At 45.8% G+C, this 14342-nt stretch overlaps 1 protein-coding gene across 5 annotated transcripts in view; it reads left to right on the forward strand.

Moving 5' to 3' along the window:
• Positions 1-14342, forward strand: part of LOC125461136 (tubby-related protein 3-like) — an 86318-nt gene that overhangs the window by 54049 nt on the left and 17927 nt on the right. For 3 of the 5 annotated variants that reach the window (XM_059652404.1, XM_048549569.2, XM_048549572.2), the window contains exons 4-6: positions 635-763; positions 4378-4542; positions 4853-4968. In XM_059652404.1, the coding sequence (XP_059508387.1) occupies positions 635-763; positions 4378-4542; positions 4853-4968 (410 nt within the window). The remainder of the gene's footprint in view (positions 1-634; positions 764-4377; positions 4543-4852; positions 4969-14342) is intronic. The other 2 variants (XM_059652405.1, XM_059652406.1) reach the window with 2 other exon arrangements.

Below are 14342 nucleotides of genomic sequence, written 5' to 3' on the forward strand. Positions count from 1 at the left end.
TTCCAGCATCTGCAGTCCTTAATGTCTTCAATGCACTTTCTCACTCAAAATCACTGCAAAACCCTAACATGAAATCACTTAAGTGCATAGTACGTTGTCAAAATTCTGCCCAAATCCCAGTCTTACTCCCTGGATTGAGTCTAATTCTGCCATACCATATATCTGGTGTATCTAAAACTGGGCCCAAGGAAAGCCCCAGCCCAAAGGATATAGTGGAGAATGCTGCAGATAGAGGTCCTCTCATAACTCCTCAAAGGTTTTGTCATAGCTGGGTTCATGTCTAATTTCTAGCTTGTTGTTTGAGAATTTTTAGATCAGGTTGCCATTTGTTGAAGCAATATGCACAGTGGCTGATGTGGCAGCTAACTTCAGTGTGCGTGTGCCTTAGTGGAGAAGCTAGCCAATAAAACTTAGTAACATTTATAGTTTTACCAGAAATAGTAAAAAAGAATAAATTTTCCGAAGTTCATTTACGATGCAATTATATTTTGGAAGCTGAGAAAATTATTCATAGGTGTGGAAACATTTTTCCACCTGATCTTGATATGTCTGACCTAAACTAATGAAACATAAGGAAAACAATCTTATGGAAGATACTGTCAGGTATTCACTTTCCTTTGTAAATTTATATTAGCAGAAGGAGATAGAAAGAAATCTGATGAGGCACAACATCCTGAGAAACCTTTGCGACCAGAAATGCTGAAACACTTGCGAGAAGGTAACAGATTGGACAGAGACATCGAAAGGGACAAAGGAGAGCCAGGTTAGCTTTAAGCACATTAAGCTGATAGCTTTTGATTCTCCTGAAGTTTGAACTCTAGCTCCGTACACGTATTTTGTAGTAATGTATTTTCAAAAAATGGAAGCAATCTGTTCTATTATCTCGGACAGAAACTATAAAGACTGTAACAAAGTTAAGCATTATGTGAATTCTTCATTAAAACAGGAGAATATTATGATTTGAAAACCAGGTGATGGAATTTCAGCAGGTCTGGCAGTATTTGTAGACAGAGAATTGTTTCTAAGTTAACATTTCTGAGTCCAACTTCTACTTTGGAACAGAATAATGGTGTTTTTTATGCATTAGCCAAAGCAGGAGAAGGGGTGAGTGGAACAGATCGTGAGAGTGCTCAGAACAAAAGCCAAAGCCAAGTCATAATGGTGGTAAAGGAGACATAGAAAGTGTAAATGGATGAACACAGCAGGCCAAGCAGCATCTCGGGAGCACAAAAGCTGACGTTTCGGGCCTAGACCCTTCATCAGAGAGGGGGATGGGGTGAGGGTTCTGGAATAAATAGGGAGAGAGGGGGAGGCAGACCAAAGATGGAGAGAAAAGAAGATAGGTGGGGAGGTAGGGAGGGGATAGGTCAGTCCAGGGAAGACAGACAGGTCAAGGAGGTGGGATGAGGTTAGTAGGTAGGAAATGGAGGTGCGGCTCGGGGTGGGAGGAAGGGATGGGTGAGAGGAAGAACAGGTTAGGGAGGCAGAGAGAGGCTGGGCTGGTTTTGGGATGCAGTGAGGGGAAGGGACGAACTGGGCTGGTTTTGGGATGCGGTGTGGGAAGGGGAGATTTTGAAGCTGGTGAAGTCCACATTGATACCATTGGGCTGCAGGGTTCCCAAGCGGAATAAGTTGCTGTTCCTGCAACCTTCGGGTGGCATCATTGTGGCACTGCAGGAGGCCTGTGTTGGACATGTCATCTAAAGAATGGGAGGGGAAGTTGAAATGGTTCACAACTGGGAGGTGCAGATGTTTATTGCGAACCGAGCAGAGGTGTTCTGCAAAGCAGTCCCCAAGCCTCCACTTGGTTTCCCCAATGTAGAGGAAGCCACACCGGGTACAATGGATACAGTATACCACATTGGCAGATGTGCAGGTGAACCTCTGCTTAATGTGGAATGTCATCTTGGGGCCTGGGATAGGGGTGAGGGAGGAGGTGTGGGGGCAAGTGTAGCACTTCCTGCGGTTGCAGGGGAAGGTGCCGGGTGGAAGAGGAAGAGGAGAAACAAATGACTGCAGGTGCTGGAATCAGTACTGAGATCACAGTGGTTCAGGTAGCATCCACAGAGAGAGAGAGAGCAAGCTAATGTTTCGAGTCTAGGTGACTCTTGTCAGAGCTGAAGTGAAGTGTGGAGTTGGGGGCATTTATGCAATAGTTGGGGGCAAGGTGTGGAGTACTGGGTGGGGTGGGGGGGAGAAGGGAATGTTGATAATACAGATTAAGTTATTGGAATATGAGAATGGCAGAATAATGGTGTATCTGATTGCCAGACTTTAAAGAACAGACAGTCCCACAGAGCAGAGTTGTGGCTGTGAAAGTGAGATTCGCTCAATTCTTAATACACGATAAAGAAAGAATAGCAACGAAAGTGAACAATATAAAACAAATCATCAAGCAAAGAGAACAGCAGAATTTCATCAAGGTGGGCATTGCTGGAAAAGAAATGGCAGTGAATTAAACAAAAATAAATAAATTCTGTAGATGCTGTAAATCTAAAGCAAGCCAACAAGTTAAGCAGCAACCTCCACATACCGATGATATTTCATCAGAATTGGAAGAAGATATAATGAGTTCATAACCATTCGTGAACATCAGCTAGCAGCAAAACGACACAACAAACTTTCCTTAAAATCAGTACACTCGGACAATGAAGGCCATCAGTTTAACTGGGACAACGTAATGAGAGTAGCCCAAGCCAAACATAGATGTGCACAGGAATTCCTAGAGATGTGGTTCTCAATCTGTAATGCAATCAACAAACATATAGAATTGGACTCCATTTACAAGCTATACAGATCAAAACCGGGAATGACGCTACTCACCATAATGGAGCAGACAGTATAAATTTCAAACGGAGTAAAATAACATCGCTTCATCAGAGGCCTCTCTGTTACCTAGCGTAGTGATGAATCGTCTGAATGAAAACAAGCCAGCGCAAGTCAACAATCTCACCCACAACCTGAGCTATAAATCTTTGCTAAAACTTGAAAGGTCATAATGAAGTGAGCAATGTAGGCTTTGTGACAACTTATTGATAATATCAAAAACAAACTGATTAGTGAGTTGAATCTTTTCCTATTGGCAATAATTGTATTGATCAAGGAAGCATTTTTTTGTCGTGGAATGAGTAGAGCACGGAAGTAGACTATTCAGTTGATTTTATCTGCTTCTGTGCTCCAATTGACTATTTCACAGTTTCGTGCTATTCATTGGGAAATGATTAAACTGGAATTCTCTAACAAATTAGAATAAATGGCAGCTGGCGGAACTTGAATTTTGTTAGTAATTATAAAGTTGGTCTCAGTAATGGTGACTAAGACAACTATTGTCATAAAAACCTATGTGGTTCACTCAAGTCTTTTTCGGGGAAGAAAATCTGCCACCCTTGTCTGTTTTAGTCATAGAACATAGAACATTACAGCACAGTGCAGGCCCTTCGGCCCTCGATGTTGTGCCGACCTGTCATACCGATCTCAAGCTCGTCTAACCTACACTATTCCATGTACGTCCATATGCTTATCCACCACTTGTGATTTCAGACCTGCAATAATATCGTTGACTCTTAACTGCCCTCCGAGAAGACTTGGAATCTTTTGTTCAAGGGCAGTTTGGGTTGGGTAATAAAAGCTGGCCATGTCAGTGATGTCCACGAAAGGATAAAGTTTAAAAAAAAAACTGTGCATCAGTGCCTAGCTGATTCGCTAGTGTTAGTGATGAACACTGTGGAAACCTAACATGACCCTCATATGTAAATGTTGTACAAAATCAGAAGTCACATGACAATAGGTTATAGCCCAACAGTTGTTTTTGAAATCACAAGCTTTTCGAGCACTACTCCTTTGTCAGGTCCACTTCAAAAGGTGAAGTGGACCTGACGAAGGAGCAGAGCTTTGAAAGTTTGTGATTTCAAACAGATCTGTTGGGCAATTACCGAGAGTCACGTGACTTCTAACTTTGTCCACCCTAGTTCAACACAAGCTCCACATCATAAAAGTTGAAGGCAGTTTTGACATTTAGTCACTGGAAGAGCTGGAACTGTAGATCAAATTGAAATGCAGCTCGTGTAAATACAATTCTTGAGTGTATATAATCTTGGGAGTACTGATAGTTGGCTGTCCTGCAGTTCTTTTTGTGCCTAGCCTCTTCCTCCTTCCCATGAAAAGGAAAAGCGGACTTCAATGGTATGGGATGTTTTCAGTGGGATTTGTAGGCGAGAGGGAGTTAACTAAACTTAAGTGCAAAAGATGTACATGTAAATAGTAACATAGTTCATTTTATTTGTTCATGGGATGTCGGCGTTGCTGAAAAGTTATTTTTGGTATAATTATTAATGAACCATGAGTTACAACAAAAGAAAATTGTTTTTCTGTCTGCAGGTATTGATGGACCAGGAGCCATCATAAGTAATGAGGTACAGGATGTTAGCACTAAAATCCAAATCCTTTCAGTTGGGCAATCCATGACAGCCCCCAGTGATGAAGTTGAAACAGTTGTAGACTCTGCACCAAAACCAGACATCCAAGAAGTAATGGAACAGAGGGGTAGGTGGGACAATTCTCCAGATCTTGTAAGTTCCAGTTTCTTTTAACTGGAGACAATCTATGTAATTTGTGAACCTAGTAAATAGTAAATGGTTTTGATAATTTTTGTATTTACATATTGAGTTTTGTCAATAATGTCAGAAGCCATATTCCAATTTTTTTGTTTACTTCTCTAATCACAGTTTAATGTAATGTCTACCAGCATTACTGCCTACTGATACTTCTTCTAAATAAGAATCTCAATTTACAGAACAACATTGTTTTTTAACCTTTAAATATGGTCAGGTAAATAAACTTTTTATACATACAGGAATCTCTGGAAGCATGAACTTTGAAGAAGCCTATGAGGAGAATGAGAATTTTTCAAATTCACAGAGTTACGAAAATATAAGGCCCTCATCTGCTGTGAGCAAGCAGTCAAACAAGGTAAGAGATCTCTTGATCTTAAGAGATTAGAATTTAAAGAAATATTGGGGTCCCTTCAGGGAATGCAAATGGTAAAACAATTAAGTGATATGATTGTAAACAATTCGTGAAAATCTTGACTTTAACTGATATAACTTTGAGATGTGGTTTCCCTTCGGAATCAATGCTGAAATCGGATTTTCCTAAGAATGGTTTTTTTGCCCAGAAAAACCAATGTAAAAGTTAAAATGTAATGCCACGCATATGCAGCGTTGTGCATTCCTGACTGAAATAACTGGCAAAACAAAACAAGGAAAGCTTCAATAAAGAAAGCAGGCTTCTTGCTTGCAAGACCTCAACAAAATTTACACGATGGTACATGGGGAACTTGTTTTATACAACTATCATACATGTAAAGTGCTACAGAGTATAAAACAACAGAGAACTCTTTTTAAAGAACAACTCCACAGCAGTTCTTTTACTAGTACAGATGCAAAAAGGCAAATAAATGTTTTAAAACCAGATCAAAACTGAAATTTATTTCTGCACCGGAGCAGAAAACTTCAATAAATGATTATCTTTGCACTGTGTGGGCACAGACGCAAATTTAACTGTGCAGTCAGTGATGATGACGTGAAACACAAGCAGGAAGTAAGGAACATTAAAACCAGGCATGGGACTTTAATGAGGAGAGAGGACCTTAAAAAAAAAATCACTGTAGAACAGAAAAAAACTTAAAAATGGACTCTCTGTATTACAGAGATAATGGGAACTGCATATGCTGGAGAATCCAAGATAACAAAGTGTGAAGCCGGATGAACACAGCAGGCCAAGCAGCATCTCAGGAGCACAAAAGCTGACGTTTCGGGCCTAGACCCTTCTTCAGCGGGGGGGATGGGGAGAGGGTTCTGAAATAAATAGGGAGAGAGGGTGAGGCGGACCGAAGATGGAGAGAAAAGAAGATAGATGGGGAGGTAGGGAGGGGATAGGTCAGTCCAGGGAAGACGGACAGGTCAAGGAAGTGGGATGAGGTTAGTAGGTAGGAAATGGAGGTGCGGCTTGGGGTGGAAGGAAGGGATGGGTGAGAGGAAGAACAGGTTAGGGAGGCAGAGAGAGTCTGGGCCGGTTTTGGGATGCACTGAGGGGAGGGGATGAGCTGGGCTGGTTGTGTGATGCGTTGGGGGAAGGGGAGATGTTGAAGCTTGTGAAGTCCACATTGATACCATTGGGCTGCAGGGTTCCCAAGCAGAATGAGTTGCAGTTCCTGCACCCTTCGGGTGGCATCATTGTGGCACTGCAGGAGGCCCATGATGGACATGTCGTCTAAGGAATGGGAGGGGGAGTTAAAATGGTTTGCGACTGGAAGGTGCAGTTGTTTATTGTGAACCGAGCAGAGGTGTTCTGCAAAGCGGTCCCCAAGCCTCTGCTTGGTTTCCCCAATGTAGAGGAAGCCACACCGGGTACAGTGGATACAGTATACCACATTGGCAGATGTGCAGGTGAACATCTGCTTAATATGGAAAGTCATCTTGGGGCCTGGGATGGGGGTGTTCTTCCACTCACCCATCCCCTCCTCCCACTTCAAGCCACACCTCCATTTCCTACCTACCACCCTCATCCCACCTCCTTGACCTGTCTGTCCTCCCTGGACTGACCTATCCCCTCCCTACCTCCCCACTTATACTCTCCTCTCCACCTATCTTTTCTCTCCATCTTCGGTCAGCCTTCCCCCTCTCTCCCTATTTATTTCAGAACCCTCTCCCCATCCCCCTCTCTGATGAAGGGTCTAGGCCCGAAACGTCAGCTTTTGTGCTCCTGAGATGCTGCTTGGCCTGCTGTGTTCATCCAGCCTCACATTTTATTATCTTGGAATTCTCCAGCATCTGCAGTTCCCATTATCACTTTTGTAATTGTTAAGTTGGTTTTTAATTTTCATCCTTCATTCTCCTATTTATGTAGAAATATTTAATTTATCCCATTCTCTGAATAAGTTTATAACACCCTGTCAGCAATACCCTTTATGATGTGGATTATTTTAGCAATTCCTTGTGATCTTCTGTGGCATGATCAAACAAACAATTAGAGCCTCAAATCTTATTTAAGCCTCAATGCTACATTTCTACCTACTCTCGATAACTTTTGCCTCTTATGCTAGAAAATAGTCTATCTACCCTACCTGAAAAAAAATCAATGACTCTTGTTTCCAGCACTGTGGGAAAGAGAGTGCCAAAGACTCAAGACCCTTTGAGAGGAGGAAAAAAAAATTCTGATCGCTGTCTTAGGATGTTATATATCTTAGTAAGAACAGATCTCAATTTTTTTTAATTTAGCCTGTTTTTATAATCAACCTGCACAGAGATGTTATTACATACCTACCCAGGGGTAGGGACACCACCAGAGGGCCACAAGAGGGACCCTTGAAACAGGATCTCATTCTTCTAAGGTCCACTGGACACTTGTGCAGACTGTCTAAACTTTTCTCATAAAATAAGTATCACTTGTTCCAGAGGTGTGTAATAACATCTGTCTGAATAGGTTGATCAGAATGTAAAGGTGAGGATGTAATACAGTTCTGTAAAGCATGCCATATAGGAAAGCTGATAGGAAAAACCTCAACGTATAATTAAACCAGCATCTTTTGATACCCATACCAATTTTTGAACAACAATTCAGACTGTTTGTACGTTGTGTAGGGCTATTACTGAACTCAAAAGGAAGACATCGATATATCCTGACATTAAGGATATGACATCGTGGTTCCCAGAAGCTATTTCTTTTAAGGACAATTGCAGCTAGGATAGTAGTGGAAAAGTTAATTCAGTATTTTACACATTGCGATACAAGTAATTGTGGTGCGATCTGATCAGGGTTCTAACTTTGATCTTTTTCAGGGATCGTAGCAATTTGGGTATAAAACAATTGATGTCACCTTCCTCTCATCCACTAACACAGGAATACCATCAGATTCTCAAAACCATGATTAAGGCATACTGTCATGATTATCCACAAGCTTGGAACAAAGGATAAAATTTCTTACTATTTCTTACCAGAGATTCCCCAAATGATTAATAGGGGATTTAGTTAATTTGAATTTATTTGTGGTGATGAAAATAGAGGCTCCATTGACAACATTAAAGTTGATCAGGGAAAGTTTCTTGAACCAAAAAGGTGAATCTCGATGTTGGATTATGCGTCCATGTTTCTCGAAAGGCTCACAGGAGAATGTAAAGTAATTCAAGAGCATTTGAAAGTTTCACAAAGGAACGTGGAAGTATGGGCAAGCAATCATTCAGCAACTGGGACGTTTCAAGTTGGAGATAAAATATCACATTGTTGGCTTTGCAAGATGAACCTCTGAAAGTGAAAATAAGTGGTCTATACAGAGTAGTTAGGAGAGTTAGTAGGATGACTTATCTGATCATAGAAAGAAGTAACAGTTATGTCATATAAATATGTTGAAAAGGTACCATCGTAGGGATGAGGGTAAGGAGGAAGAAGTGTGTTGATTGATTAGAGTATTGGAAGATGACAAAGACAATCAGTGAAGTAGAAGCAGGGGTAGACAGTTCTCAAAATAAACCTCTGACAGTTTGACCAACGTAGAAATACTGATACATTTAAATGCTGTGTGTGAAGAAAGGACAATGGTAGGATCTTGAGAGACTTGGAAAGTAGAAGGTAATCTGTAGCAATAACCTGGATGTAATGCATTAGTTCAGCATGATGTGGACTTGGGGGTGTCAGGTGCAGTCAAAGAGCATCTTTATTAGCTTGACACAGGAAAACAAAACCTGGTTGAAACATAGATTCAATACATGCAGGAAAACAACATGATGGGCCCTAATCATAGCAGCTAAAGTTGACCAATCCTTTTTATGAACTGGGTTGATCAACCAGATGTCATTTAGCGCAGTTGGCTGAATGGCTGGTTTGCATTGCTGCGTGCTGCCAACAGTGCAGGTTCAGTTCTCACACTAGATGAGGTTACCACAAAGGCCCTGCTTTCTTAACCTCTTCCCTTGCCTGAAATATTGTGATCCTTCATGAAGTTAATCACCAGTTTTCTTTCTCTAATAAGAGAGAGGACCTGTGGTCCTCTTGGACTGTGATGGCTCTACTTTTAGATTTATAGAATCGTGAGTGTGGTTACAAAAGCAGATTCATAACCAATTTCACAGTTGGAAGACTGAATTGTTAGGGTTGGCAGTGTCTCATTCCTTTGTAATATTGATTTCTTGCAGGGATAGTGATGTGTCATTTAGCGTCAAAGGCTAAAGAAATATCCCCTTTTCTTATGCTAAATGTTGAGTGATGCTGTTTGGAACAAAAAGAAATGGCCCAGGCATACTCCAGTGGCTTAGGAATCAAGTTGATACTGACGTTTGTAACTTTGTAGTTTATTCGGATGATGTGATATATAGTAAGACATGGGAAGGGCATGTAGACAATTGGAAGACTGGTTTGAGCAATTACAGTTTGCAGGTTTTATAATAAATTTAGTCAAAAACTGACTATGAAAGCAAGAGTAACTTACCCTAGGCCATATTGTAAGAGAAGCGTTGCCAATGACAGCAGAAGTGGAGTCTTGAAGGGAATTCCCTGTTCTTAAACCTATGCCCTCTTGTTTTGACCCCCCCCCCCCCCCCATCCCAGGGAAAAACTCACCTCGATTTACCCTATCCATGGAAAATAACCCCAGTCTATTCGGCCTCTCCCTGTAGCTCAAAAGCTCAAAACCTCCAACCCTGACAACATCCATTTCTGAACCCATTCAAGTTTCACAACATCCTTCCGATAGCAGGGAGACCAGAATTGCACATAGTGTTCTAAAAGTGGTCTAATCAATGTCCTGAACAGCCGCAACATGACCTCCCAAATCCCATAGTCAATGCACTGACCAAGAAAGGCACACATACCAAACACCACCTTCACTATCTTTTGTAACCACTTTCAAAAAACTATGAACCTGCATTCCAAGGTCTCTTTGTTTAGCAACACTCCCCAGGACCTTATTCAGAGTATAGACCTGTCCTGACTTGCCTTTTCAAATGCAGCACCTGACATTTCTCTAAAATAACTCCATCTACCACTCTGCAGCCCATTGGCTCATCCGATGAAGGTCCCATGATATTCTGAGATAACATTTTTCACTGTACACTACACCTCCAATTTTAGTGTCATCAGCAAACTTACTAACCATACCTTGTATGTTCACATCCAAATCATTTATATAAATGACGAAAAGCCTTGTGACGCACTGCTAGTCATGGGCTTCCAGTCTGGAAAGAAACCCTCCTCCATCTCTGTCTCTACCTTCTGAGCCAGTTCTGTATCCAGATAGCTAGTTGTCCCTGTATTTTGTGTGATCTAACCTTGCTAACCAGTCTACCATGATGAACCTTGCTATAATCCTTACTGAAGTCCATATAGATCTCGTCCGCTGCTCTGCCATCCTCAGTCCTCTTCTTTACTTCCTCAAAAAACTCATTCTAGTTCTGGATGTGAGTTTGCTTGCTGAGCTGGAAGGTTAGTTTTCAGACGTTTCGTCACTTTTTTATTTGAAAAAATATACTTTATTCATAAGATGTACAAAAAATAAAACATTGTTACACCTACCCAGTCACGCAAGCCGCTCCGGGTTACCCGGGGGTACGTACACCAACTAAAGGAAAAAAACAAAGAAAGAACAAAAAAAAAGCAAACAAAATACCCCGGCAGTCATCACCCCGCACAGTCCCAGTTGACCCCCTGACCAGTTGGGGAAGGCGCCAGCTGGGCCCAGTTACCAGATAGGGCCCTTTTTTCTATTCTGGACGAGGAGTTTCATACCGTGGTCTTTCCCCACCGCACCTTGGCGGCGGCTGCCCCAAGCTTTAGCGCGTCCCTCAGTACGTAGTCCTGGACCTTGGAGTGCGCCAGTCTGCAACATTCGGTCGGGGTCAGTTCTTTCAGCTGGCAGACCAGCAAGTTGCGGGCAGACCAAAGAGCGTCTTTCACCGCATTGATGGTCCTCCAGGCGCAGTTGATGTTGGTCTCGGTGTGCGTCCCGGGAAACAGCCCGTAGAGCACCAAGTCCCGCGTCACAGAGATGCTCGGGACGAACCTCGACAAATACCACTGCATCTACCTCCAGACCTCCTGCGCATAGGCACACTCCAGAAGGAGGTGATAGACAGTCTCGTCCCCCCCGCAGCCACCTCGAGGGCAGCATGCGGTGGCGCAGAGATTCTGGGCATGCATAAAGGAGCTCACTGGCAGAGCCCCTCTCACCGCCAGCCAAGCAATGTCCTTGTGCTTGTTTGAAAGTTCTGGTGATGAGGCATTCTGCCAAACGACTTTGGCAGTCTGTGTGGGGAACCGCACGACGGGATCCACCCTCTCCTTTTCCCGAAGGGTCTCGAGGATACTACGTGCTGACCACTGCCTGACGGCCTTGTGGTCAAAGGTGTTTCCCTTCAAAAATTTCTCCACGAAGGACAGGTGGTACGGGATGGTCCAACTACTCGGAGCGTTCCGCGGCAACGAGGCCAGGCCCATCCTTCGCAACACCAGGGACAGGTAGAACCTCAGTAAGTAGTGACATTTGGTGTTTGCGTACTGAGGATCTACGCACAGCTTCATGCAGCCGCACACAAAGATAGCAGTCAGGGCGAGGGTGGCGTTCGGTACACCCTTTTCCCCCATTTTCCAGGTCTTTGTACATGGTGTCCCTGCGGACCCGGTCCATCCTCGACCCCCAAAAGAAGTGGAAGATGGCCCGGGTGACCACAGCGCGCAGGTCCAGGGAATAGGCCAGGCCTGCGCCACATACAACAGTACCGAAAGCCCCTCGCAGCTGACAACCAGATTCTTACCCGCAATGGAGAGGGACCGGAGCGTCCACCTGCCCAGCTTCTGCTTCACTTTGGTGATACGCTCCTCCCAAGTCTTAGTGCACGCCGTAGCTCCACCAAACCAAACACCCAGCACCTTCAGGTAGTCTGTCCTGACGGTGAAGGGGATGAAGGAGCGGTCGTCCCAGTTCCCGAAGAACATGACCTCGCTCTTACCCCTATTGACTTTGGCACCCGAGGCCAGTTCAAACTGGCCGCAGATGTCCAACAGCCTACTCACCGATCGACGATCGGTGCAGAAGATGGCGACGTCGTCCATGTACACGGAGGTCTTGACCTGAAGGCCTCCACTGCCTGGGATAGTCACGCCCTTCAGGCTCACGTCCTTCCTGATGGACGCGGCAAAGGGCTCCACACAGCACACGAACAAGGCAGGAGAGCGGGCAGCCCTGCCTGACTCCAGATCTGACGGGAAAACTGTCCGATTCCCACCCGTTGATCGAGATTGCGCTAACAATGTTGGTGTAGAGCAGCCGGATCCAATTGCGAATGCCCTCCCCGAACCCCAATTTGGAGTCCCTCAAGTCAGCATGAGAGACCCTGTCGAAGGCCTTCTCCTGGTCCAGGCTGACGAGGCAGGTGTCCACCCGCCTGTCCTGCACGTAGGCGATCGTATCCCTGATGAGCACGAGGCTCTCAGCGATCTTCCTGCCCGGCACAGCACAGGTTTGGTCAGGGTGAATCACCGACTCCAGGGCAGACCTGACCCAGTTGGCTATGACCTTGGCCAGGATTTTGTAGTCCACGTTCAATAGTGAAATGGGATGCCAATTCTTAATTTCTTCCCTCTCCCTCTTCCTCTTGTAAATTAGGGTGATGATGCCCTTCCTCATGGACTTGCACGTTCCCCCTGCCCGAAGCGCACTATCGTACACCTCCAGCAGGTCCTGGCCGACCAGGTCCCACAGAGTGGAATACAGCTCGACCGGTAAGCCGTCACTCCCGGGAGTCTTATTCCTCTCCAAGGACTTGAGGGCTGTGGTCAGCTCATCCAGGGATATCGGCCAGTCCAGCCACTCCCTCGTGCCGTCGTCTAAGACCTCCGTGATAGACGACAGGAACGACTCGGAGGCCGTGCTGTCCATGGGCTTCGTGTCGTACAGTCCGGCATAGAAGGATCTGCTGATCCTCAAAATGTCGGGCCGAGGTGATGTCACCGAGCCGTCGTCCTCCTTCGGCTGGCTAAGCACAGAGCTGTCTTTGTGCACCTTATGAAAGAAGAAACGCGAGCACGTCTCATCCTGCTCCACGGAGCGGACCCTGGACCGGAAGATTATCCTGGAGGCCTCCACAGTGAAGAGCGAGGCTTGCTGGCCCCTCACCTCGCGGAGGTCCTCCGTGACATCGACCCCCATCAACTGCAGAAGGAGCAGGTTCTGCACCCTTTTCTGGAGTCGCGACAGCTTTCCCCGCCTCTCTCTCTCACCTTCCGAACACCTTTGAGGACAAAGAACCTCTTGATGTTCTCCTTCACCGTCTCCCACCAGTCGCCTGGAGACTCAGAGGGGTTTCACGGTTCTCCAACCGGCGTACCCCCTCTTTAGCTCCTCGACGTTCTCTGGGGTCAACAGAGTCGTGTTGAGCTTCCACGTCCCCTTACAGGACGACCACTCAGCCGGCAAGTGACAGTCGGCCAGCAGGAGGCAGTGGTCAGAGAAGAACACCAACTTGACGCCGGTGGACCTGACCGAGAATGTCCATGACACAAACAGGAAGTCTGTCCTTGAGCGAATAGACCCCTCTGGCCGCGACCAGGTGTACCTCCGCTGTGCTCCGTCTGCAGGGGTGCTGAAGACGTCCAGCAGCTTGGCGTCCTTCACCGTGCCCATCAGGAATCTGGACGTGACGTCCAGTTGACTCCCTCCACCCACTGTCCCCATGCCAGATCTTCCATCTGCATCGATGATGCAGTTGAAGTCTCCCGCCTAGGATGACCGGCCTGGACGTAGCCAGCAGGGGTGGAAGCCGCTGCAGGACGGCCAACGGCTCACTCCGTACCGCTGGGGCGTACATGTTGATCAGCCTCAGGGGAGTGTTCCTGTAGGTGATGTCAGCCACTAGGAGGCGCCGCCCCCACCACCACCTCCTGAACTTGAGAGATGGTGAAGTTGCGCCCCCGCAGCAGAATAGCCAGGCCCGAGGAGCGACAGTCGTTACCCCCCCGACGCGATTGAAGGCCCACAGGTCCAGGCGCCGGACCATTTCCTGTACCTGCTGAGGTGCGGTATCCCACACTCCTGCAGAAACCGGAGGTCTGCCTTGATGGTGGTCAGGTAGGCCAACGTGGACTTGACACTGCGCACATTAATGCTCGCAACTCGTACCCCCATTGTGGGCAGTGACCGCAGTACCCTCCCCAAGTCCAAGGTCCAGCCCCTCCATCTGTTGCTTCATGCCCATTGCCTGGGCTAACTGCTGGATGCTCTCTGGGCTCAGGAAACCATCCGTGCTGCCTTCTGGGTGGCATCCCCCCGTCAGGGGTACGGAGGCAGAAGAGTCCGG

Source organism: Stegostoma tigrinum, chromosome 18, assembly GCF_030684315.1.
Source record: "Stegostoma tigrinum isolate sSteTig4 chromosome 18, sSteTig4.hap1, whole genome shotgun sequence".
In the NCBI taxonomy this organism is placed as follows: domain Eukaryota; kingdom Metazoa; phylum Chordata; class Chondrichthyes; order Orectolobiformes; family Stegostomatidae; genus Stegostoma; species Stegostoma tigrinum.